This window comes from Lepisosteus platostomus, chromosome 13 (assembly GCF_059453375.1).
Source record: "Lepisosteus platostomus isolate fLepPlt1 chromosome 13, fLepPlt1.hap1, whole genome shotgun sequence".
NCBI classification, from domain to species: domain Eukaryota; kingdom Metazoa; phylum Chordata; class Actinopteri; order Semionotiformes; family Lepisosteidae; genus Lepisosteus; species Lepisosteus platostomus.
The window spans coordinates 3,900,855-3,925,128 of NC_142623.1; the positions used below are offsets into that span (position 1 = coordinate 3,900,855).

Below are 24,274 nucleotides of genomic sequence, written 5' to 3' on the forward strand. Positions count from 1 at the left end.
AAATGAAAATCCTACATCTATTTCTGAAAATTAAACTGTTTAATGACCCTCAGGTGCTACCCCATCACATCACACAGAACATCCAAACCTCTGCATTTCTTGTACTTTCAATCGCATACTCACTACCCCACCCGGTAGGGGAGCAGAACAAAGCCCGTGTCCCCGAAAGGGGGATAGTGACCACAGAGGTAACACTGAACAGATGGGATTTGTGAGCGTAATCAGAATAGATTTCAGTATTAAACCTACTGCAAAATTCTACCTGTTCCTGTAAGAATATTTTTTTCTTGCCTATCCCACACCAATGCCAACTGTCTGCCAAGCACATGGCCACCAGCAGCAGACCTGCCCTCAGGTGGTTGTGAATGACAGCGCCCATTAGTAACCGGAGCTCTGTGCATTTCCCATTACTGCGACAGAAACATGCCTGGTCAGGCTGCCTGGCAAAGCCATTAGAGGCTGTAATTGTAGACTGCTGACTGTGCTCTGGAGGACTGTCATTTAACCCACAGCCCTGCAGAGACAGCCTGTATTCAAAAGGTTATAAAAATGTTGACTCCCCAAAAATAAAAAGAGGCCTTAGATTAATACAGCATGAGGACAGGCAAGTTCACCGAGCTGTGCTTTTTGCACACTCAGCTCGGGGATGAAGGGGGCTGTCCAAAGGGTGCTCTTATGGTTTCTAGGACTGTAGTAGTTTTATCACAATAGCACTAAGCCCATTCCCCTTTCCACAGGTGACAATTTTAGTGCAGATCTGCAAAACCAAGACTTTCATTCACAAAGCCGAAAGCATTTAGCGAGTCTGTACAGTTGTGACACGTACACAAACGTCATTCGATACACAGTAAGCACCCCTCCAATGCAGGGACTACAGCGTACATTCCTCCAACAAAGCATACTGGAGAAACCGAAGAGCTTATGAAAAGTTAGGGACGGAGGAAAAAGGCAGCACAAAGTCCTGTTAAACCCTACTGTTTCACGCATTTACAAATGAATTAATTCAATAATAAAGAAAATTCAAAAGCACGTACATCTGATAACACTAAATTAAGATTCCTCATCTCACGTGTCATGAAGAAAAATGTATGATGTACAGCCTTGAGCAGTACATACGATCAAATGAAAATAAAAGGGGAAAAAGCAGGCTGAAAATCAGAAAATAAAAGAATAATAAATACATTTTATGAGTGAGTGCACGTTAAGGCATCGATGGTGTTTAATGCTAACAACTTCCAGTTGCACAGATGGGATTAATTAAGCCCACACACCCGTATCAAGCCTGAGCAAGGCCCAGCCTGCCTCGAATCTTTCTCTCATTCTCCTACTTTTTTTGCTTTCAGCATCGCCACCGGTTGTTAACTTGCACTGGGTGGATGTCGTGAGGGGGTCACGCAGGTGGCGCGAGCGTGAGGGGAGTGGGCGCTGGTAGTGGCACACAGCTGCCCGGGAATTCCGCGGGAGAGCGGAGATCCGGAGCCTGGTGGAACCCATTTCATGGATCGAGCCGTTCAGAACGCCCCTCGCTCGGGAAATTTTTGGTCATGTTCTAGCAAAGCCCCACTGTATGGAGGCTTAATGCATTTCTGCCCCTGAATCTCTTCAGAACACTTTCACCTCTGCGACACATCGGGTGTGAAGAATCCCTTTCTCCGCTTTTTCATGGGTGAAAAGTAATGCAGGGCTTCCCACAACATACAGATGAACACAATTTCTCAAATTTAGAATTCAATGATTATTGCTCGGGATGGGGTTACTCCAAATCATTCCATACAGTGTCATTCCACGTCAGCTGCTTCGCTGCTGGAGCAGAAACCACAGTTCACAGTTACCTAGGACCTCTCGTGTTCCTCCAGACGCGCCAGCGCTGCCAGCTGCGTGTGGCGCCAATGTCTTTAAGCCCGCCTACCTGTATATGGAGATGTTCTCAATGAGCTGATTGGTGGAGCTGTCGTAAAGTACAATCCCCCTGGGAGACACTTTCAGCGTCACCTTCTGGAGTTTCTTTCCACTGGCTTTGGCCTATAAGGATGTTGAGATAACAGTCAGCATAAACAATGTGTAGTCCGTTGAGGCAGGTTTATTAGAGCCATAACCAGAACAAGAAACATTTGTAACATTGAGAGCCCATTATTTACACACACCCAAAAACCATAACCCCCCGCATTTTAAATTTAGGTGATGATCATCATCCTAAAGTTTTTAGGCTCCGCACCCTCCACCACAATCTTTTCATTTTGGCTCTTTAAAACGAGCAATTTTCTCTTTTTCCCCTAATGTTGGCATGCAATGGCTCCACAACAGCACGAACACCTATTGGATATTTTTCTGTCTGGCAGCCAAGTATAACTTCCACAATCTGCTGAATGGTTGCTCACAGACGCCATCGTTCTCTCCACCAGCCTCAAGGCGCTGGCTCACCTGTCTGCAATGCTCCGTGCAACACGATCTACATCCTGGCACCTTCTCGATAGACAGGACTGTGCCATCACTCGTGGTTTGATGCATGAAAACTGTGCCAGGCGTCACCCCACCCACTGTGCCTTCCCTTTCCCCCTGCAGGTTCCCAGCATGACTGCAGGCTTCAACAGGCGTGCGGCCACAGACCCACACCCTGCAGGCTCAAGGCTGACTGCTGAAGCATGCATGATGATAAAAATAACAGAGGTGGAATTCCAAATATTAAACTAATGCATGCCATCACATTCAATTTTATAGGTTCTTCCCCCTCGCTTTCTAAGAACAGCAGCAGACTGCAGCATTTGCATGAGCCAAACAGCCTTAAAAAAAAAACATCAAGCTCCTTTCCTACACCAGCTGATCTCATGCCACGGTGTAACCGTTAAAAAGCTTCTGGGAAAAGAATAAACTTAAAATCACAATTAAGATTGAATGTAAGAAAAGGTCCAAACACCATCTTAAAACATAAGGTTCAACCTTCAAACAGAACAGGACACATGGGGGCGAGAGGAAAGAAATTGGAGACAACTCCACACAACACTGTGGAGCTCCTGAAACAAACAGCCCAGTTGGTAGGATCTGCAGCAGCCAAAACTTTAGGATCTTTCACCAAAACAGATGAACGGACACCCTCATGTTGCTTAACCAACAGCGCCCCACTGTCCTCTCTTCTCCCGTTGTTAGCATCAGGCTTGACGTATCCTGTGCGAGAATGGTTTTGATTTCAGAGAGTTTACTCTGGCTCCTTGACAGCACATTTCAGCTTCAAATTCATCATTTACATGAGGGAGCCAGACAAAAACAGATGAATGGTGGCTTGATACTGCAGCCTGCCAGGCCAGTGAGAGTATCATCGACAAGCCCTCAACACGACCTACAGCATCGCTCCTTTCAGACTGGGTGGCGGCTCACCGTGGCGACGATCCTCTTGACTGCCGCAGCAGACAGCTCCTCACCCTTGGGCTGCTCCACCAGCGTCATGCCCAGGTACTTCAGGTTGAAAGCCATGCCCTCCAGCAGCGTCTCCCTCGTGTCCGTCCAGTTCTCGGGCAGTTCTGTTCACCGGGAGAGAGGGAGCGGAGGAAGAGGGTCAACGGAGAGAGCCCACTCCAACAAGACTCGAGCCCAACTTGCTTCGAAAAATGGCAGAATAGTGCAAGCACGAGTTTTATTCAAGGCAACAAAATCCATAAAGAATCGCAAATAAGTTATTTTCATGTACGGGGCACATATTCATACAGTAACAGGGCTTAACCGGTCAGTCCCATGCCACCTTGTCTCCCCTCTAAAACCGAGGAGCAAGACGGACTCAAAACTGGCACACAATGCTGAGCGCAGGAAACTAAACTACCGTAGATTAAAATGGGACAAGCACACAAACATCTTCACTAACTTCCTGCTATATAGGGGCTTTTTAAATTCAGATTTAACCCCAAACAACCACATGTGGATCTTTTTAGAAAAACCCCTGTTAAATAAAAACACCTTGGTGTGCGCCTGTCTTCACTAAATTAAGTTACTGTAGAAACATTTTAAGAATAGATTACTTTTCCTCTAGCAGGAGAAGCATTAACCTAGCCCTCATCAGCTGATCCGGTTTGAAACTGTTCTTCCCTTGTTGCAACTCTTGCATAACCAGAGGATTTAGGACTGCTTCACCATATTCATGCTCCTGTAATCTTCCCGATTACACACAGCTTCAGAGGCCATGATGCCTCTCAAAGCAGCATCTTTAAAACAAGGCAAAGACGCAAAGGATTATGAGGAAGGTTAAGATGGAAGAAGTTAAAGGCATTTTGTAATCTGCTTTAGTCACAGGCTCGGCAGACAATTCCAGGATAAGACTAAACAATTAACAAAAGAAATTCAGTACAGAATCAAACATCACAACAGTCTGCTGCACCTTCAAAGAAATCTAATGCACTGTTTAAGGGTCTTTCTCCTCACCACCTTCCACAAAAACAAACCTGTTCCATTGCCTTTTCACAGAATAAAGGGAAAGCTGTGTTAGTTGAGTTCAGAGATAGCATAGTATAGACCGGATCTAGCAGGAGGAGGAAAGGTGTTTGTTAAAATGGAGTTCCTTAATCTTCCAGTTCTTCATAACTGAAAAGTTTACCAGTGGAGGAGATTTCAATTACTATGTCTTATACGAACACCTCACAGCCTTTCAACTAATGAACTACAACAAGGAAAGAATAACAGGTAACCAAATATAGATTTTAAACCTGTATCAGATTTGGAAAGAGCTATGGAAAACACCACTGGGAAAGCAGGCATAGAATTCAGAGGCTAATATAAGTAATTCTCCATTTCCTCTTGGTTGGGTGACTTACAACATACCAGAGCACAGGCACTGGTAAAATGACTGGGTTTCCCCACACAAACAGCATGAGACAGTGGAGTCAGACCCTGTTTTAGTTACTATGACAAGGGATTCCTTAAACAAGTGAGCCAGATGGCTCAAATCGCCTCTTCTCAGTTACAGACTTCATGACTGCTGTGTAGACAAGCCCCTAGCACAACAAGCAGCTATTCCTGCTCTCTGGTCACCACAAGGAGGAGAAAGAAAAACTGCTTTTCATGCCGACTATCAGTGATGGGTCTTGAGAAATTGGGAGGATGGAGAAGGTTTCAACTCATGTGAGGAACAAGTGGCATTATTACTGCCAGTTAGGTAGAGTCAGGTGTTAGATTTACAGTCCCCCTCAGAGCCTTTCAAGTCCGCAGTCCAAATCAAAATTGTGGAAACTGCACAGCAACAGACATTTTAAGCTCTGCTCACCTGCAGTGCACTATTTAAAAAACAGAAAACAAAGCCAGAACATTCCTTCCCAGTGTCTCAAACAGCAGAAAAGAAGCCGCTGCCTCCCCAGTTCTCCCATTCCACACTCTGGCACAAAATATCCAGCCTCCCTTTTGAATCTGAACTACTGGACTTTTTTTTCAGGGGACCAGATGAGACCCTTGAAAATAAGCCAAGAAACGGGCAAGACAGACCACAGCACAGTCATTTTCAACCTCTATGCTCCCATGGGGATTGTGGAATAAGGTCTGCAAGACGAGCAAGATCACGTGATAAAAGAAACAATACACATCTTTACACAGACTCGGGCAAATGCCGAGTTCAGCATCTGGCCGTATTTGTGCGATCAAAGATGCCAACGATCAGATTTAATAAACAACCCCCCCACCGCCAGTCCCAAGTGCCTCAGAGGGGCCAGGCAACACAAAGACAGGCCTTTCTTCATCTGCAGAGCGAAAACAATCCCTCTTTATAACACTGTACCAGTCCAGAGGCAGGCACGAAGGTGCCAGCTACAGCACGTGTGACAGCTAGCAAACCACTGCACACAATACCAGCAGCTATTGTCAGGGACGGCTGCCTCTGTGCATTATCCGACCTCCAGAGAAAAGATCATCAAGCTATCGCAGGAAGAAAAAAGGCCTGTTGTCCATCAGAGCACCAAAACCCACAGCCCAGTTCAGGACTGTGGAAACTGTGCAGCAACAGACATTTTGAGCTCTCCTCACCTGCAGTGCACTTTATTTAAAAAAACAGAAAATGAAGCCACAACTTTACTTACCAGTGTCTCAAACAGCAGAAAAGAAACCACTGCCTCAATGTTCTTCTGCTAATGCAGAAACCGTACCATATTTTGACGAGAAAGATGATGAATCACTACGGTGGTGCATTAATACCTGGGAAAGCAGAATTAGTGCCAGCTCCTGAAAATGGCCTTTCAACTGTAAAATTTCCACTGGAACATACAAACCCTACTTCACCGAACAAACAGTGGATTGTTTTAGACTTTGACATCTTGTTCTTCAAATCATTAAAACATCCTTGTCTCTAGAAAGTATTTAAGTGTCACACACGAAGAAGGCTCCACAGCCAAAATATTTTTCATAATGGAATACACCTATACTTGTTCCTGTTTGAATAGATACTCTAGTTTAAACTTTGGAAAAGAAGACCATCCTGTAGCTTAGTACATTTAGTTCTCCGGTTATACAGAAATAACTAATCTTTTTTTTCCAGTGAGTGACCCTTTCCTTACTGTTTGAGTGTTTATGGAAACCGTGCGATTCCTGGAATGTGCAGATTAGCGACTCCATCCCAGCCACTGATTCTCCCCTAAGGGGTCTGGGCAGAGAGCCGCACACTTTCAAAGGAGCGGGTGTTTGGCAGGTATTTTCATTTTAGCAGTACTTTCCACACACACACACAAAAGGTGTTCAGGTCTTCCACACAGTAGCAAGAACCAAAATATCTTTCATTACAATCAAACCTGAACTGGCAATTTGACTAATCGAGCATAATCAAATGCCCCCCCCCCCACCCAAATCTGCTAATTATATTGGCAACTAGGAAACAGCGACAAGTCTTACTCAAAATACTAAAAGGTGAAAAACACGACTGGATTTCCGATATGAGACCTGGTGACTTAGCAGCACTTTGACACATGTTGCCATGTACACCTCAGCAGGCGGCCCAGGGGTCAGTACTGCTGCCACACATCGCTGGGGCTCTGAACCCAATACCAGACCTGGAATGGACTTTGCATGTTAGTTGATTTCTGGGAAAATTGGCCCAGGTGTGAACGTGTGCTCCTGGTGATGAGCTGGCATCCTGCCCAGGGTGTATCCTGCCTAATGCCCATTGCCTGCTGGGATAGGCTCTGGCAGCCCAATTGAATTGGATGAAATGGAAGGAATTTCTCTTTTTCTGCTTCTGCAAACAAGGAGCAACATTTATTATTCAGCTCCGCTCCCGAGATCCTGACCAGCTGGCATGTGAACTTCTGGAGAATCAGCCGAGGCTCAGGTACTCCGGTATTCCTTCCTGCCCATCTCCATGGTCAAACGGCTGTCCTCATGGACGCCAGCAAGCAAAGGCAACAAGGTGGTGTGCAAAACGGACGAGCCAGGCAATCACTGGTGGGATCTATAAAAGGAAGCCAAAACCCAGGGCAAGACGTTTCACTGGAATAAATGATGGGGGTCAGGAAAGAAACGCAGTTCAGGGTGAGGAGTCAAGAGCATATGATTTGCATCGTCTCATCATTTTGTAATTGTAGGCAAAAAGCACATGACTCAATCAGCCATCAGATCAAGGACCACACTCGTCTGAGTGAAGTCTTCAAAAAGAGCCCTACTTACCCAGGAATATAAATTAGCCTACCATGTCAACACAACACATTAATACTCTCTGGCTGATTACAATGATCAAGATTGAGCTCCCCCTGCCAGCATGTGTGTTAATGAAAAGTCCAGTCTATAGGCAATAGGCCCATCGCACACTAACAAAGCACTGCCACAGAGCTATAGGATTTGGTTTCTAGAGCATAAAGAAATTCAAATAAAAGGAACAACATTCCTACATAGTACACACATCTAGTGCAGAAATAATCTGAATACTAAAAATAACCCCTTGTAATCACATGTCAATAGCCCATTTACCCCCGAGATCTCGATTAAAGAAATGGATTAATACATGCCACCCGTCACGTGGCAGATTATCTGAAAGAATCTTTTCAATATTCAGTGAGGACTTGTGTCATCCATCATATCTGAATCTGGTTAGTAAAGCAACAAGCCTGGATCAGATTTGCCTACATAATATCCTGTAATTTTTATCTCTGAGCCCCACCAACAACGTGAAGGGCCTGATGTTCCCAATGCACTAAATCATCTTTGCTCATTTTTCTGCTAACAATTAGTCCACGGTTAATAAGGACCATAGATGTTTTCACCTTGTACAACAGTCGGAATCTGTAAAAGCAGCAATCTTTTGGGGGATTGTTATATGACCCGACGCTGCTTCATTTGGCATTTACCAAGAACACAGGTTTTTATCCCCCATATGAAAGATTAGTGTGCTTTTTGCCTGCATGCAGCCCAAACGAACGCGCCCCCCCAAAAAAAAACGTTTTCCTGTCACTGCAGGCATTTCATCCCAAACCTAGCAATGTACCACTCCATGATCTACTCACAGAGCAGCAGTGCAAGCCAGCACATGACTGCACTGGAGTTCTCATTGGCCTGGAGTAGATCTATCCAGGAACGCTGCAGTCCAGGTCCATCATGATGGCACAACAGCACGTCAACTAGCTTCACTACAGCTCTGTTTTAACAGGCGGGTGTGGTTCAGAGCTCTGCGGCTTCTAGCACGCGTTTTTACACGTGCCTAACCACAGCTCCACAACGCACAGCTTACTACATGACAGATCAGCCTTGTTAGAACCACTTGACCTGCAAGTTAACAGGCACTCACACCTCTAGTACATTTTAGAGGTATTAGTAAAGCAAGCATACAGAACAGACTAACGAGTTAAATATGACATCCTGTATTAGGAAAGGACTGTCAGGTTGTTTCTGAAGAAACCAAGTGGTATATCTCGTGACCACACATTACATACTGTAGTTCTCCCTAACATTATGGAGCAACTAGTTCTGTGCTATTCAGCACCTTGGCAATTATGTGGTAAAAACTGAGTGCTATTTTAATGGTGTATCCAAAAAAACGTCTCTTTTGCCAGACTTCAGGCTGTTTCTTCTTGTGTTAAACGGAATGTTAACCACACGATGCTGCTGTTCAGAGCGCCTGTTCTTCTCCCACAAAACATGTTCCCATTTCATCACAGAACAAGGCCAAATAATTTCAAACTTGTAACAAATGCCCATAAGGGAACAGTCCACTTGAAGTGATCACAACACATTTTTGAGTACTTAACTTGAGAAGAAAGTATCCTGGGAGATGACAATAAACAGAACTGAGAAAATTCACTGCAGCCGATTTCTAAATTCAGTTAATTCAACTGAATGAACTCAAGGCCAGGAAAGATGTGCTATTTGTATTAGTTCAAGCACACAAGGTGAAGTAAAATTCAGCGAATGACTGATGGACTGATGCTTCTCACATGTGATAAGACCCAGGCCGGCAAGGATCACACTGAAGAGCAGGCAGCAGCTGAGGATGGTAGTGCGACACGCAGATGAGTGGAAACCGAACCTCATTCATGAGGCGCTTTAAAAAGCCGAGATCTATACACTCCGTTTCCCACTGGCCTCTTCTGGGCGTCCCAGTCCTAAAGCAAAGCCATCAGCCCAATGTTTAAGCCCATCAAAAATCGCCCCGCAATCGCAGATTTCAGAGCTGGGGGCTGGCTGGCGAACCACAATCCTCATTGATCAAGGATTTCAGAGGCAGCACTCGCTGGAGATCCTGGGCCTTAATCTTCTACACTGAAACCAGGCCAGCCACATCCGGGAGAGGCCTGCAATTAACTCTTTCCTGCTCAGCCAGCACAGGCTCTTCCTGACCTCTGCAGTACGGATCCACAAGCCTGTTTTGCATCCCGAGACTGAGCCTTAAACCGAGATCTAAGCTATAGCTTATGGGCACCTTCAGATTAGACTGCTCTCCTTGCATCAGTCCAAAGGAAAGGGTTCAGACTCCCAGGACACAGTGACTGGTCTCCAGCACTGCTGAAACAAAAAGCTCAGTCTGCTGTGGACCTTGGCGATATCCATCCTGTGTTCAGCACCAGGTCACAAGCTCCATCGCTGGAGTTCCTCTAGGAGGAAAATCAAAGAGAGGCAGCAGCTCTGGTCTGCAGCAGCAGCTGAAGAACTATCATTTTGTAGGCAAAATATTTTGAGAAACTCCAGGAACCAGCTAGCAACAAAAACCTCAGAACGTTCCCCCGCGGTACAATAAATAATGCCGTGGAACAACTATAAATAAAAGCTAAAGTCTTTGTATTGTAAGTAGTTTTGGTACTTTTGGATTTCTAAAAATATGCCAGCTGGTTTAATAAAAAAAGGATTATGCCTTGATACTACTTTATATTCTTTCACATTTAGTCACAAATATTCATAGCTACACCTGTACCAGCCAAAAAAAAAAAACATACATACAAAACCTTAAATGGGCCATCTTAACAGGATCTCACTCAATCACACAAACTACGGGCAGACCTCTTCTACAGACCTCTGGTTTCCTCAGCATTGGAGAAGAGGAGTAAATTAACAGTGCTGATCAGTCCACACCTGATCCAAAGAGAATCCACACCCAAAGAGAATCAAAGAGGTCCATTAGCGTGATTGGTGGCTCTTGGGCACACCAAACGCTCATCCTCAACTATCACCATGGGGCCATACCCAGACACTGTCTCCACAAGCTCCCCCATAAAAAAAGTGACAAATGTTTCTGAATTGGGTCAATTGTCAGCTCGTGCAGAGTTTCATTAGGGTTAAGTACAGAACAGAATGAGAGCCAAATGGGGAGAAAAAAAATCACCAAAGACAGGAATACGAATGTTTGTGCACACGTGTTGCACAGATACGGAACTCCTTTAAATAAAACATGGCAGGGAACTGCATTCTTCCACAGGAAGTCAGAGAGGCAGCAGCCCTGGAGAAGTGAACAGCCGTGGGCCTCTACTCATTGAGCTCAACTTCCTCTTCAGCTGCCTCCACCGAGAAGGCACGGCTTCGCCCAGCCTAGATCCCAGGAAGCATGCAGGAGATGATGCAATTTCCCTGGGAGACGAGCTCTGAAATTCTCGGCTATATTAAGGTTTTTGCTCTTCCCAAAAGCCTGTTACACTGTGCTAGCTTTCCTCTCTAGTATCCCCACCCCAGACTTCCCACTCCCTCACCTACAGGCCTGTTTGGCATTCATGAGCTGACACAAATTAAATAGAGAGTCACCAACAATGCCTTTTCCACAGTTGCCATGTCTGGCTTTTTGTTTAAACAGCAGCCATTTCCCCCCCCCCCAACATGGCCAAGCACTACAACTTAAAAAAAAAAAAAAGAAACCAACTAAAATCACATTATAATCAATGTAAGCAAAGCAGTTAAATCTTCCATTTAAAACTTGCAACTGCTACCTACTACAAGATGAGACTTTCACTGCGCAAGAATCTCTAGGCCATGAAATGGCTCATCCAGACCTAGCCCTGCCCTTGGATTTACACTGCATCCTGAGAAATACCCCTAATTCCTTATTAGGATCCTCTGAGCCACTACTATTGACAAGACCATACCAGTCTTCAAACTTCACATTCACCCTGCTGTAGGCAGCACAGGGTTCCCAGTGAGAAACACGGCTCACAGCCCGGACACCAGACGGGATCCCTGCTCACCCCACACTGCTACGAGGATCAGGCCAGTGAAACCAGCTGCAGAGAGGTAAACCTTAATATCATCGAGACTCAGCTCCAGCGGGAATGTATCTGCTAAACAGTAGAAAAAAATATTAAAAAGAAGCAAAAAAGAGGCCTTGAACTTTCTATCTGACATTGAGAAAAACTTGAGGCTGCATTTTCTGGATGCACTAATGTATTTGGCAGTTGTAACAGTCTATCCAACATTAAGGTCTTTGGAATAATCAGTACAACAACAAAAGAAAGGAACAGAAAAAGGCGATTTCTTAGTTTTAGTGATTCAAGCTCATTCACACAAATCTCAAGGTGAATGAGTTACAGATGGACTGTATACTTTCAGATATGTGCAGGAAAAAGCCCTGTACAATTTCAGACCATTTCTCTTTACAGTTAAAGGCCCTGGTCAGGGAGGGCAGGATTGCAAATGTAGCAGGAGGTACAGAAAACAAAGCAAGAGACACAGCAGTACTTATATTTCCAGTCTGTAACTACTGAATCAGTCATTAATTCCCACACATGGCACAGATAATTTCAGAAAAAGAGAGGGGAAGTGGTCTTCATGACAGGCACTTACTGTTTACTCAGGTTTGGGGAATGCAAAACAGTCTCTTATCACTGTAAATCTGGCATTTACTCAGAGCAGCTCTGGAAAACATCAGGAAATAATGGAACTTGTGAATTGTTTAAGCTGATCAGCACAGAACAATGCACAAACTGGCAACACTATGATGAAATCTGACAGCCGAATGGAAAGTTTCCACTTTGCTTCCAACCCATCTCATCCTTCTGAGGAAAATCAAGTTTGTAGGCAGTTGCAAATGCTGTCTGAAAAAGAAAATGTTAGCAGGACCACAACAGACAGTGGTGCTATGTAGCACCTGAGATCTACTCCATAGGTCTCTCTGGTTTACAAAGAGCAGATGTCCACAGGTTGCCCCCGAGACCAGACAGGCCTACTGAACAATGATCTGCAAAATTTCTCTTTCCTCCATGTAAGAAGAATCATTTAAAGCTAGTTTGTTACAGTAGTGCAAAAAAAAAAGTCAAACATAACAAACAGGTAACTGTTACTGTGGTAATTTTATAAAACAAAATTTGCTTTTAAAGCTGTTGCTTACATGGAATGGGGACTGACTTTTTTTATAAAGGCTTCCAAACACCATCTGATAACCCAAACAAAGCTTTAAACGCATAAATCAATGACAAATTTTATGACTGCCAGATTGTTACTTTGCCCTTTAGATATTCTAAATCAGAATAGGTTTTTCTGCAATATTACATTTCAATCAGCTCTCTAGTTACAATCTCGCCAACAATCTCATCGCTAACATGCAACACAGGCTATATTGTTTCAAAACCTAGTGCTCAAAAAAAATGCTTATTTTCAATTTGCTTCGCATAGCAAGCTCTGATAAAATAATGGGCTGAATTTATCAGAACAAAAATCTAATTAACTGCTCCCAAGAGCAATAACTTTGATGATGCTTCAACAGCACATGAATAAGCCCAGAGCGTCTGATGTAGAGTAACCCACAAGCTGGGCGTGTATCGAACACTAAGTCTGGAAAACAAGAACTGAGCAGCGAGGGCGAGTTCAATCAGACGCTTCTTGATCTAATGCCAAGCCGTTGTTTCTGCCGGGCCTGAACCGTTTAAAACCAAGGCAGAATTGTCTTGGCACAAATGAGCTTTACTTTCTAAACACGGGATTCTCAGGGCTGCGGTTTCAGATGAGCTGAAACCCCCACAAAACCGTAAAGCTGGCTTCTCGCTCTCTAGTCAGAAACAGGCGAGAGAAAGCAGAGGCTGGGCTTTCCCAGTCTCACACCTAGTGGGACGCAAGATGCTTCGCTGCTCTGACAAAGACACTGCTGTCAGCCTTTCATTTCTTCCGGTTCTAGAAACCGGAAACATGAAATCCATTCCTACCCCATCTTCCACTTTACAATCCAAAAGTAGTTCCCTGTAGACGGAAAGATTGATATCCCACAACAGCAGCAAAACATATCCAGCTGTGTCATAAGTGTAAAAAGCCAAATAATTTGCCACCTGGGACCTATAGGCCTTCAACAGCCATTTATGTAGACTGAGTTCTCCAGATTGGCACAATCAGATTGTCTCCCATGCCATGCTCTCGGGGTGTACAAGAGGGGGTTTACAGAGCAGAAATCCGATAAATACCAAGGTAATCCCAAGCTCGCTCTATGCCAGATACTAAAGCCCACATTTTCCGAAGAGAAAACAAAGCATTCTGACTCGCTAGTGAAAGGGTTTCAGATGAGGAGCTGCTGAAACCGCAAAGACAAGAGCAAAGAACAGCCCCAGTTTGAACATCCCAATAACGAGTCCTCATGCAGTCCTCCTCATGGTGGAGTCCTCCACCATCTTGGCAAGCGCTTTCATGTTTGAACATCTGGGGATACATCGCGCCACCGGCCGACTGACCCGAGTGCCCGAGGGGAGAAGCACCAGTGTCCGAGCACATTCTGGGATTCTGGCGGCTCTCCGAGGCCACAGTCTGAGGTGCTGCAGTGCCTCTGCTCCAGTCAGAGCTGAACCGCTGGTTCGAGGTGTGTGCGCTAGGAGACAGCCGGGGCCAGATCACAGTAGTGCTACTCTTCCTTCTCCTGAGACAGGAGGCACAGGGCTCAGAGCTGCGAGTCAAGACAAAAAACAATTGACTATTCCAGATTAAGTGGGTACAAGAACTGGCTAGTTTTTAAGGTCAAGGCGCACATAAAGATGACATTCAGACTATTTTTGGAAGGATGGTCTGCCAGACAAAATCCAAGTCTGTTTCCATGGATACAGATACCTCCCATCCTCCAAGGGGAGAGAGGGTATACCCCCGGGAATGACTTGAAGCCTTTTTTTTCTCCAGGCTTCGGCAGGAAGCGTTCCCAGGAACTGAAAAGTACAATCTGATCAATACCTTTAGTAAAATTGAAACTGGGACACACGTACGTTCGAGAACCAGGTTTTTAACAAATGTTTTCTCCGTGAAAGGAAGAAAGGCAGGAACATTCCAAACAAACATTTCAAGGTTTAAAGCAATCAAGCACCACCACTGCGATGTTCAGTTACCCCTCTTGCATATTTCTTTCTTTCAAAAATCTCTGCTGTCACAGCAAGCATGGAAGAACAAATTGAGGAATAAATTCCTGGGTGTTTCCGTTGCAACAATGTTCACATTATACCGTGTCAACACAACTAAGGTTTCCCTGTAGTTTGGTCCCCAAACTGAAAAGGCATTTTCAGTTCTGGAGTACACAACCACTTTCCAGCTGTGGAGCTCTGTGGTTACAGTCAAAACTTGGATCAAACCAAATAGAGTCTTTCAGAAAGAAAAAGTCCAAGATCTCCATCTATGTGAGGGACCTTCACTGTATCTGTTCCATTGCCTTCAGAGAGAAGCTCAAGAATGGGAATGTTTTTTGGTACTTCAAATGTACCTCCTTTGGCTTTTTGATACCCGTCTAGAAAAGGTTTGGGATGCAGCACCCTTTCAAGTGGGTGGAGCTGAGGCCAGTGTGAAAAGGCAGATCGCAGCACGAGCGATACACCTGTGGAACTGGCCCTCCCCGCGGAGCAGCAGATTAATACATCACAGACCGCAGAGCGGCCGGCCTCTGTGGACGCCGCACGGCTAGCGCCCTGCCCGGTCGGTCCGCAAGCCCTTCCTGCTGGCCTGTCAGGGGCCAGCTGCCAACAGCACTCCCAATGGCTTCCCATCGATGTGCCAGCCCACTTGCACCCCAGCGGGATGACTCCAGGATTAGCCCATGAGCCTTGTTCAAAGTACCGTGCTAGGCAAGTGGAGGAGGCCTCAGCACGTGCCAGGACCACAAGGGGCTCCCCGTTCTGAGTGCCTAGTGCTTCCATCATCTGAAGGAGACAGCTGCGGAAAGGACCACCTGCCAAAAAAAAAACCTCCGGAGCTCAAGGCTGCAAAAACTGCGAAGGATGGATGAAAATGTCTAAAACAAATACCCAGGTTTGAGAATGTAAATGGCTATTGGAAATGACTTTGGCGAAATGCTATCTGCGATGAATGCTTCTTGAATCAGGGGAGTCTGCATTGATCTAATTAAAATCCTTTGCAGTTTCTATGTCAGGGATACTGGAGTCACCTTCCCTAAGATGTTTCAAAACAAAACTCAAACTTCTAAAAGAGTTCAGATTTTTTTTAACTGTGAAGTGATTTGAGAAACTACTTCTAAAAATATATAAATATTAAACTTCATTTTTAATGATGAAATCATTTGAGAACCAGCACAATCCTGCTTTAACCCTTTGCACAACAGTGAAGAAGTTGCAAATGGGGTAGAAGAACTGCAGATGCACTGAAGAGCATTTCTCTTTCCTGCTGGAATGCAGGAGGACGAACGTCAGAGCAACTCATATTTAACGCCTGTTCTGCTCTTCCACACATTCAGCTTTGACTGGGTTTTCAAAACACAGCAAGAGAACAACTAACCATCAGACTATTTAAACCCCTAGATCAACATGAATTTCTTCAAATTAAAAAAAACCCAGCTGATTGTATCCCATTATATACACAGCCTTAAACTATTAAAGAACCTAGATGCAAGACAGACCCATTCCATCAGAAAGTTCCTGCCGCAGGACTTCCTGAATTTCAGTTCTAAGCCCAGTGTTAAGCAGTATCCGTAACCATGAAAAAAAAAAACTTACCACAAAGCCATGAGATTTAATGGCATATCTGAACAGATGAACGAGAGCTGTATTATACTCTCAGTATTAGAAGGGGACTTAATAAACTAATTTTAGCTCACTGAAGAAATGGATCTGCTGTAGATAAGAGGCTTATCAACTGGAGTTAGGAAGTGCACCACCTTGGAAGTGATTCCACTCACAAACAGAAGTAAAAATAAAAAGAGGCAGTTGTAGCACTAGACTCCTAGTATTGTCATGACATCACACATTAGTCACTGGAACAACTGCAGATAAGGCTCCTGGCCCTAATGGAAATTCACAGGGATTAAAACAGCACTTCGCACCTGACATGACAGCCACAGTTTACAGTATTCGGTAAAGTGGGTATAAAACACCATGAAGCTATCTAACAATAACAGCTCAGTGTAACCTGTACTTCAAGTGCTACATAACAAAACACTAAACACTAAGTTCTAAAGACCCAATTTACTTCATTTCCTGAGAGTTGAAATCATTCTCACTCTTGGAGGCGTTAACCCCTCCAGCGAAGTGAGGCCACTTTCCAGATGACATCCATCCTTCAGATGAGACGTTAAACCAAGGTTCTGACTTTGCGGTCATTAAAAATCCCAGGGTGTGTCTCTAAAAGAGTAGGGGTGTTACCCCAGTGTCCTGGCAAAATTTCCCCCTGACCTTTCCCAATCATGGCCTCCTAATAATCGCCATCTCTGAACTGGCTTCATCACTCTGCTCTCCTCCCCCCTGAGAGCTGGTGTGTGGAGAGCAGACTGGCACACTATGGCTGCTGTAGCATCATCCAGGTGGGGGCTGCACACTGATGGTGGGGGGGTTCAGTCCCCATTACCTGTAAAGCACTTGGAGCGGAGTGTCCAGAAAAGCGCTATGCAAGTGTTAGCAATTACTATTATAAGATGTTGCCCACAGAATGTCACACCCCCATTCATGCCTCTCCACCCTAAGAATCTCCCAAAACACTCACCTCCCTGTGTGCAAAATAAACAAGGATTAGAGGAGTGTTACAAAATGGACTTGATCAACACTGGATGAATCGATCAGCTCTTATATTTGAAGAGCATGACGCTGGTCCCTGTAATTGATTAGCACATCCCCGGGGAAGGAAACCCAGCGGCCCAGCCAGCAAAGAAAGGAATAAGTTCAGACGCGTTCACTTCTGTGCCACTGCATAACTGCAAGGACCCAAATGCTACACTGCCCGAGAAGTACAGTGCTTAAACACCACCCAGACATCTTTAAATACTTCTGATCTGAATCATAAAATCATTTTGCAGACTTTCCCCCCATGTACAACATAACATTTAGCATCATAAAACTCTCGGCTCAAAATGAGAACGTTCCAATGTCTTATTGCTTGCATACTGAGCACAGCGTGATGAAACATTCCTTACAGGAGAAACTGATGAATCCGAAAAGATTATTGGAGGAATCCATCTTTCAGCATGAAACAAAAGTTGTCACCGAATGATACCAGGTCATGCTCTAGTTCTCTTTATCAAACACGTTTCACTAAAAGCCTTGGAAAACAGTAACTAAATAATGTAAAGGACTTCACCTAGAACAGTACAGTGAACAGGCCACAAAAAAAGCTCACGTCAATAGGATTAGTAGGCTCTTCCTGAGTGCCTGTAAACAGCTTAAAGTGTCCTGTATTTAGCAGAAATTACACGTCTCGCAGGAAGCCACTGCCCCTAAGAGTATTAAAGTTTATTAGATCGTCCATTTCAGCCTTTGGGCCTACAATAAATAAATTCATCAAGGATTTAACCTGCAAAGCAACAGAGGCATTCCTGCAGCTGCCTGCCTGCTGTTCCTTGGCTGAAAACATCTGCACTATTAAAAAAAAAAAATCAACACTTCATCTCAACTAAAACAAAAAAACGTATAATTCAACCTCTTACCTGCACCCATGTGCCACTGGGTTCTTCTCTAACAAAACATGGCCATGCATCTTTACCATATTTTTATTTTAAGAGCAGAACACTCCTTTGAAATGGCTTCAGCAGAATCGTGCATCTGTGGCCACAAGCTAGAGCCCAGCAAAGTGCAGTTAACTAGCGCAGGCACTCCCAGGTGACGCCGAGGGGCCGGAGACACGTCGCAACATCTGCAGTGGTCAGCGCTGCCAAAACATGACATCTCTTCAAAAGCAGCTGCGAGGAAACACCCCTTGGAGTGGGATCGCCCACCCTGCAATTCACGTCCCAAACTTTCTTTCCACAAACAAATTTACAATAAAATGCAAGGAGTCTTGCAGAGCTATGAATCTATTTAAAGTTTGCTATACAATTTCATATGCCTGCAGCAGCTGAAACCTGCTTGGTGAATTGTAATGAATAACGCAGATCACGCCTGACTTTAGCCAGGAAGAACTCCCAGGGCATTTAGAACAGCAAAGGAACATTCAGTTCATCCCCGAGTAACATGATTCCCTGGCAAGGAAGCTCTGCGTGTATAAAACAGAAAGTAAGCAAAAAAACATGTAGCATAAGCCTCATCATGAGGCTTCGACAGTGTTCAGAATTACAGGAGCCAGCAGGGAGAAGTGGCATTCAGATTACAGTGCAGAAATGTGCTGTTATCTTGTTTGAAGGAAGCATCAATCTAACATGCTGTAAACAGGGGGCCTAGAGAACATTCACTGCAAAGCAGATGAGAGCGCATCAAGTCAAGCCAAAATGTTGATCTACAGCTTTGTCGCATGCACCCATCAGCCACTGTCCCAGTTTGAAGCCAGACTGAAAAACAACCTCACAGAGACAGCGGCACAGGAAACCAATTAGTAAGAAACCTTCAGCTCTTCCTCTGCCACCACAACCCAGAGAAACCTCCACTGATGTAGGAGGGTTTCAGCAAGCAGTGACACGTGGTTTTCAGCATTCCTGGGAACAGCAGCGCAGAACACTTACAAAGCATTCCTGTACTGGCACGTTGAAGTAAAGTTAATCCCCCAAACCCCAGGCTTTGGCTTGAGTTTAAAACATCATTAAAGACCACAAGGCGCATGGGCCAAAGGCGCAAAGTAATTGCCTTTTCAGCATGTGTATAAATTTCAACTTTAAAAGGTGCATGTATTCTGAGCAAGGGCACAGTAAAAATAGAGCAGTCTCCTTCCAATACAGGTACAGATCAGAAGGGGGCCATAGCTGTGTAATAGAAAAATCAGCATTTTGTTAAGGGAGAGTACGAGATAATAGATGGGTTGTCTTCTGTATAGATTTTGGCAAGGATGGGAGAGGGAAACCCCACAGAAAGAGCAAACCCTGTAACACAGCTTTTCTGATTCAAATTCAAGCAGGTCAGAATCCATTCTTGAACTGCTACAGATGCTTTTTTTTGTCCTTTTCAATTATTGGCTCCTGCCCGGATACTAGTTCCCAATTTACTTTGATTGTGCACAAAGCTCAAGAACACTGCTCTGGATAAAAACCTCGCCAATGTATTAAGGCAAAGACCAAATCATCTCTGCATTTGCCACATGTCCACTCTGCCCTTGACTCAAGGAAAAGGCTGCCCCCCATTGTAGTTGTTCTGAGAAGCCCTGCACACCATTCTCCAATAAAGATAAACAAGACACACATTAAGACAAGGTTAATGAAAAAGGATAATTGCCTAGTGAAAGGTCTGACTGTGGGTAGGCATAATTAGGAGAATAAGAAGCTTAAAGAATTTTAATTAGAATAGTGTCCTCAGGACCAATCAGGAACCAGGACCTTGAGCTATGTGACAGTGACCATTGTTTCCCTTCCAGTACAAAAAACACAGACACCGCATTACACTCTTGTTACCAGCAGGTCTCGAGTGCACTGCACATGTGCCTCTGCTGCCAAAACAGTTTAAAATTAAGACTTAAGCTAATTAAGCTTATTCTCCATATACTCACCAGCAGATCCAGTCAAAAGGTCACCAGCACTGCCACCCCTGTCTGCTAATTGTTTTTAAATAAGAAGCGTATATGTATTATTGATCGTTTCTATGTTTTTACATCAAAACCGTAGAGCACATTCGTTGCAGGTGTAATGTAGCTGGCAAACAAAGCGATTCTGAAGAAAACAGATCCCCAAATTCCCCCCCAAGTGCTTCACATATAGGAGGGGACCCACCTCAACCAGCACCAATGTGTGGCCCCACCTGTGTGACACACAGCAAAAACAGGTGGAGCAGTGAGAAAGTTAAGGGTGAATTTCAGGTGGGCCAGACCATGCAAGAACAAAATGCAATTGAGCCCAGACACTAGGGTTAACAACTTACTTTTACAAACTCTGCCATGAGATCTTTCATGCCCAAGAGAGCTTCAGTTCCAATACTCAAGTCAGAGCTTCAGTTTAATATGAAGGGTAGCACCTCCTACTGCAGTGTCTCCCACTCATCACACTGCCATACTGGGGCGATAGTCTAGAAATTCTGGTCCGAGATTGCGTGGGGAAATAGTGCCACCTACTCCTTCACCTACCAAGTTAGTCGATACGAGTACGTCTCATCCCAGTGCCATGACTGGTGCGCTCTTTCCTGCCCTGGGAAACACGAACCCCTCACGTTAAAATAAACAAGTAAACGTTTGAAAACCTTACAAAATGTTTCACCCGCGCTGCAGGAATATCTATATAAGACCACACGAGTCCTGCTTGTCAGACGTGACAAGTTAACTGCTAAACTCCACCTTGAACTTCGACAAAAGCCAAAGTCGCCACGCATTTTATGCAGTGCCGTTTCCAGCAAAGGGATTCAATTTTTCCCCCAATCCAAGTTATATTTGTTCTTCTTCAACATCACATTTCTTTTCCGTCTAACTCTGACGTAGGCCGCACTTTTCGCGCATGATTTCTGCTAGGCTTCTATACGGCAATGATAGGGCGTCACCTCAAGAGCAAAACCCCTTCACACCTGCCGAAAAGCATAAATCAAACACCACACGTGGGACAATATCGCGCTGTGACTAGGCCTCGTATATAAGAGCTGGAGTCAACTCTCCATAGCCAATAAACTTTTGGGTTCGGTGAAGGTGTCTCCGATGTTTGCGGCTTTAAAATTGGTCTCCATGTACCCGCTACCCAGCGCGTCTTCTAATACAAACATTCGTCTTCCAGCAGCGCTACAAGGGCTGTGTACTTTAAAATCAACGCAAACAAACACACATCAATTCTTCCACAAGCCCAGTCTCCGTGAATCCCATTTCATGCCCAGATACTGTTTTCCCCTCGCCCCCCCCTCCACCCCAGATGCCGCTAGCAACTAATCTCGGGCTTCGCCAAACAACTGCCGACGACAGGCGCAATTAAAGACTGTGAAAGCCATTGGGAAATTTATTATCGTATCCATCCTAACAACTTATGGATAGCCAAAGGTTTATGAGAAAGGATAGAAGAGTAAATCTTCATGATACGCGTCCCAGCTATGAAGACGTCAAAGTGTAGGCTAAAAACAAAAAGCAAACTGCCTGATAGACTGGCAAATCTCTCCGTGCTAGTAGTTTTGGTTTTCGATAACCTTATGGAGCCAAGGTACCTATTTTTATGGTGTACAAAAGGTTAACCGTTAGCTTCTGGAGCACAGACTCGGAGGCGACCAACTTTAACGGGACGACCCGGGTCATCAGTGAACCTCCCCCAGCACGGCGTGTGCTTACTGCTACCTGAACAAACGCTCAGGAGCCCGCAATTCAGCTACCACTGGGAACCCACGCTTGCAAAAAAAAAACCTTTCGACTTCAGGCTGGGAGCCAGCGGATTCAATCACAAAAATATCCCCCAGCTCTACGGTCACTATCAAAGCGGCACCCCGCCACACGGATTTTGCAAGAGTTGCACCAACAATTCAGATTTACTTCTGACCCCAAAACACCTCGCCTCGTTGCAGACCGAAACGTGCCCTAACAACCGAGGAGTTCACAGACCAGCGTTTTTAATGAGCATGTATGCCCCTGCCTGCGTTTTGTCTTTAAACCTTCGCCGGTAAGAGCAAAACACACACACGCACACAAGAACACGCAGACGAATACAACGTATCGTTCCCCGCGGCTAGCAACAACGTAGCAGGGATTCCCAAAAGCAAAGCAAAGCGCCACACAAAAAACAAAAACTTACTTTTGTGTTTGCCGACTCCCCATGACTGTTTAGCCAGACTCGGACTCCGTATGATGGCCCTACCCGCGGACTTCAAAGCATCCATGCTTGTGAAATCCACAGAAAGAAAGGGGAAGAAAGAGTCCGGGAAGCTCCGGGTTCTACAGCACCGCAGCTCCTGCACTCTCCGCGATGTTAAAGTCACTCTCCCAAACTTTTCTTCCCTTTTTCTTCCTCCCTTTTCCGAAGCCAGCCCCACAGTCGATGGATTATCACGTTTCGCCCCACATGGGCGGTGTTATTTATGTAAATCGGGCGGATAATGTACTTGGCGTTGACGTGGTGCCTTTTTTTTAAAGCGCAGCGGAGGCTGAGAGTCGCTTGGAGGGGAGGGCCGAGCGGGCGAGGTGAACTCGTGTAGCGGAAACCTGACTTTTCCCCTGATTTTGTGTGTGCTAAAATTAAACCAAGGCCGCATTTCCTACAGTTCAAGTAAAGACAAACAAAGGGCACCCCGTCCGTCGCTTGGAGTGACTCAGACTTCAGGAACAACAACACGACCTCTCTTCCTCAGAATGTCGAAGCTGTATCGACTTAGTTTATTTTTATATATATATACACTCAGAAAAGCAGTCACATCTCACTCATTGACTGCCGAACCAAGAATATAATTGGATGAAATTATGAACAAGAATATTAATAGTTCACCTCTCTCTTATTATACCCCTTACTGTGCAGATTAAATGTAAACATTAAATAATCCGAGCAAAAATAGTAAATTACGAAGAAGCACTTAGCAGAACTATTAATTATTTTTCAGTCATGGCTTTGCGACATAAAACTATTTGCCATCTCTATAACTGGTTGTTTTTTTTTTGTTTTTTTTTTTGGGGGGTGGGTGTTAAAGGTTGTCTTGTCAACTAGGAATTTGGTTCTCAAGTTTGGGAGGCGTGTCAGCCTGACAGAACAGGACGAGTCAGCCGGAGGTCAGGAGGAAAGGTTAATGTTATTTTCAAATGAGCAAAACGTAGGACCGTCTACACCACCAAACATACTGGGTTCTGGACAAGTCAGTTCCCCGAGAACAGAGAAGTATGTTGTGCGTCAAAACAGCAGAGGATCCCATTTGACGTGACCTCATTGTTGTTTTCAGTTTGAAACATGGGCTGTAACTTTCAGGATGTTTTTGAAAAAAAAAACTGGACTGTACAGAAAATTCAAGCTGGCGTGTCCCAAATGCTTCCTAAATGTTAGTAAATATAGCCTACAGCAGAACATTGTATTTTTATTTACTCTGAATTGTATATAATTTTTTTTTATTTGAATATGTAATATGGAATATACAATACATAATGATTATCTTTTCACGTAGAAAAGGGGCGCTTAGTTCATCTCCAAACCAGCTGTCTGCGCTAACCTAACCGCGCTCAACTGCTCCACCAACCGGGCGTCTTCACGGAGTCTTCTTTTCCCTGCCAGGGCGTTTTTATTTTACAGCACATCAAACGCGGATCCTAATGATTTCAAATCACCGACTCTGGAGCGGATTGTCACAAGGCATCAGGGCAGCCGGGACATCATTTACGCCACAGTGCGCGACATCTGCAGCGCTCCTGTCGAACCGGGAGGGACCCGGCCGCTTTCAGGAATTTAAATGATGAAAAACGAAGACCTAGTTTTGAATGACCTTCATAAACTATAAATAAAGCAATGCGAAGAACCACTGTACGCACGTTTTGTTATAGTTTTTAACTTTTTCTGAAAAGCTGCGCGGAAAAACAAGCAGCTTTTCTTGGATATCTGTAAGAGAGTGAGAGAGCTGAATGCGGTCTGCAGTACTGCAAGATAGTATATCAGTTCTGA

At 44.7% G+C, this 24,274-nt stretch overlaps 1 protein-coding gene across 6 annotated transcripts in view; it reads right to left on the bottom strand.

The window, feature by feature from the left end:
- ldlrap1b (low density lipoprotein receptor adaptor protein 1b) overlaps positions 1-22,766 on the bottom strand; it is a 39,450-nt gene extending 16,684 nt beyond the window's left edge. For 2 of the 6 annotated variants that reach the window (XM_088602639.1, XM_088602636.1), the window contains exons 1-3: positions 22,433-22,763; positions 3,373-3,515; positions 1,910-2,022 (exon numbers count right to left, since the gene is read on the bottom strand). In XM_088602639.1, the coding sequence (XP_088458765.1) occupies positions 1,910-2,022; positions 3,373-3,515; positions 22,433-22,517 (341 nt within the window). In that variant the 5' untranslated portion in view covers positions 22,518-22,763. Of the gene's footprint in view, positions 1-1,909; positions 2,023-3,372; positions 3,516-18,250; positions 18,388-22,432 lie in introns of those variants that run through there. The other 4 variants (XR_015925900.1, XM_088602635.1, XM_088602634.1 and 1 more) reach the window with 4 other exon arrangements.
- Between the last annotated feature and the right edge of the window lie 1,508 nt (positions 22,767-24,274).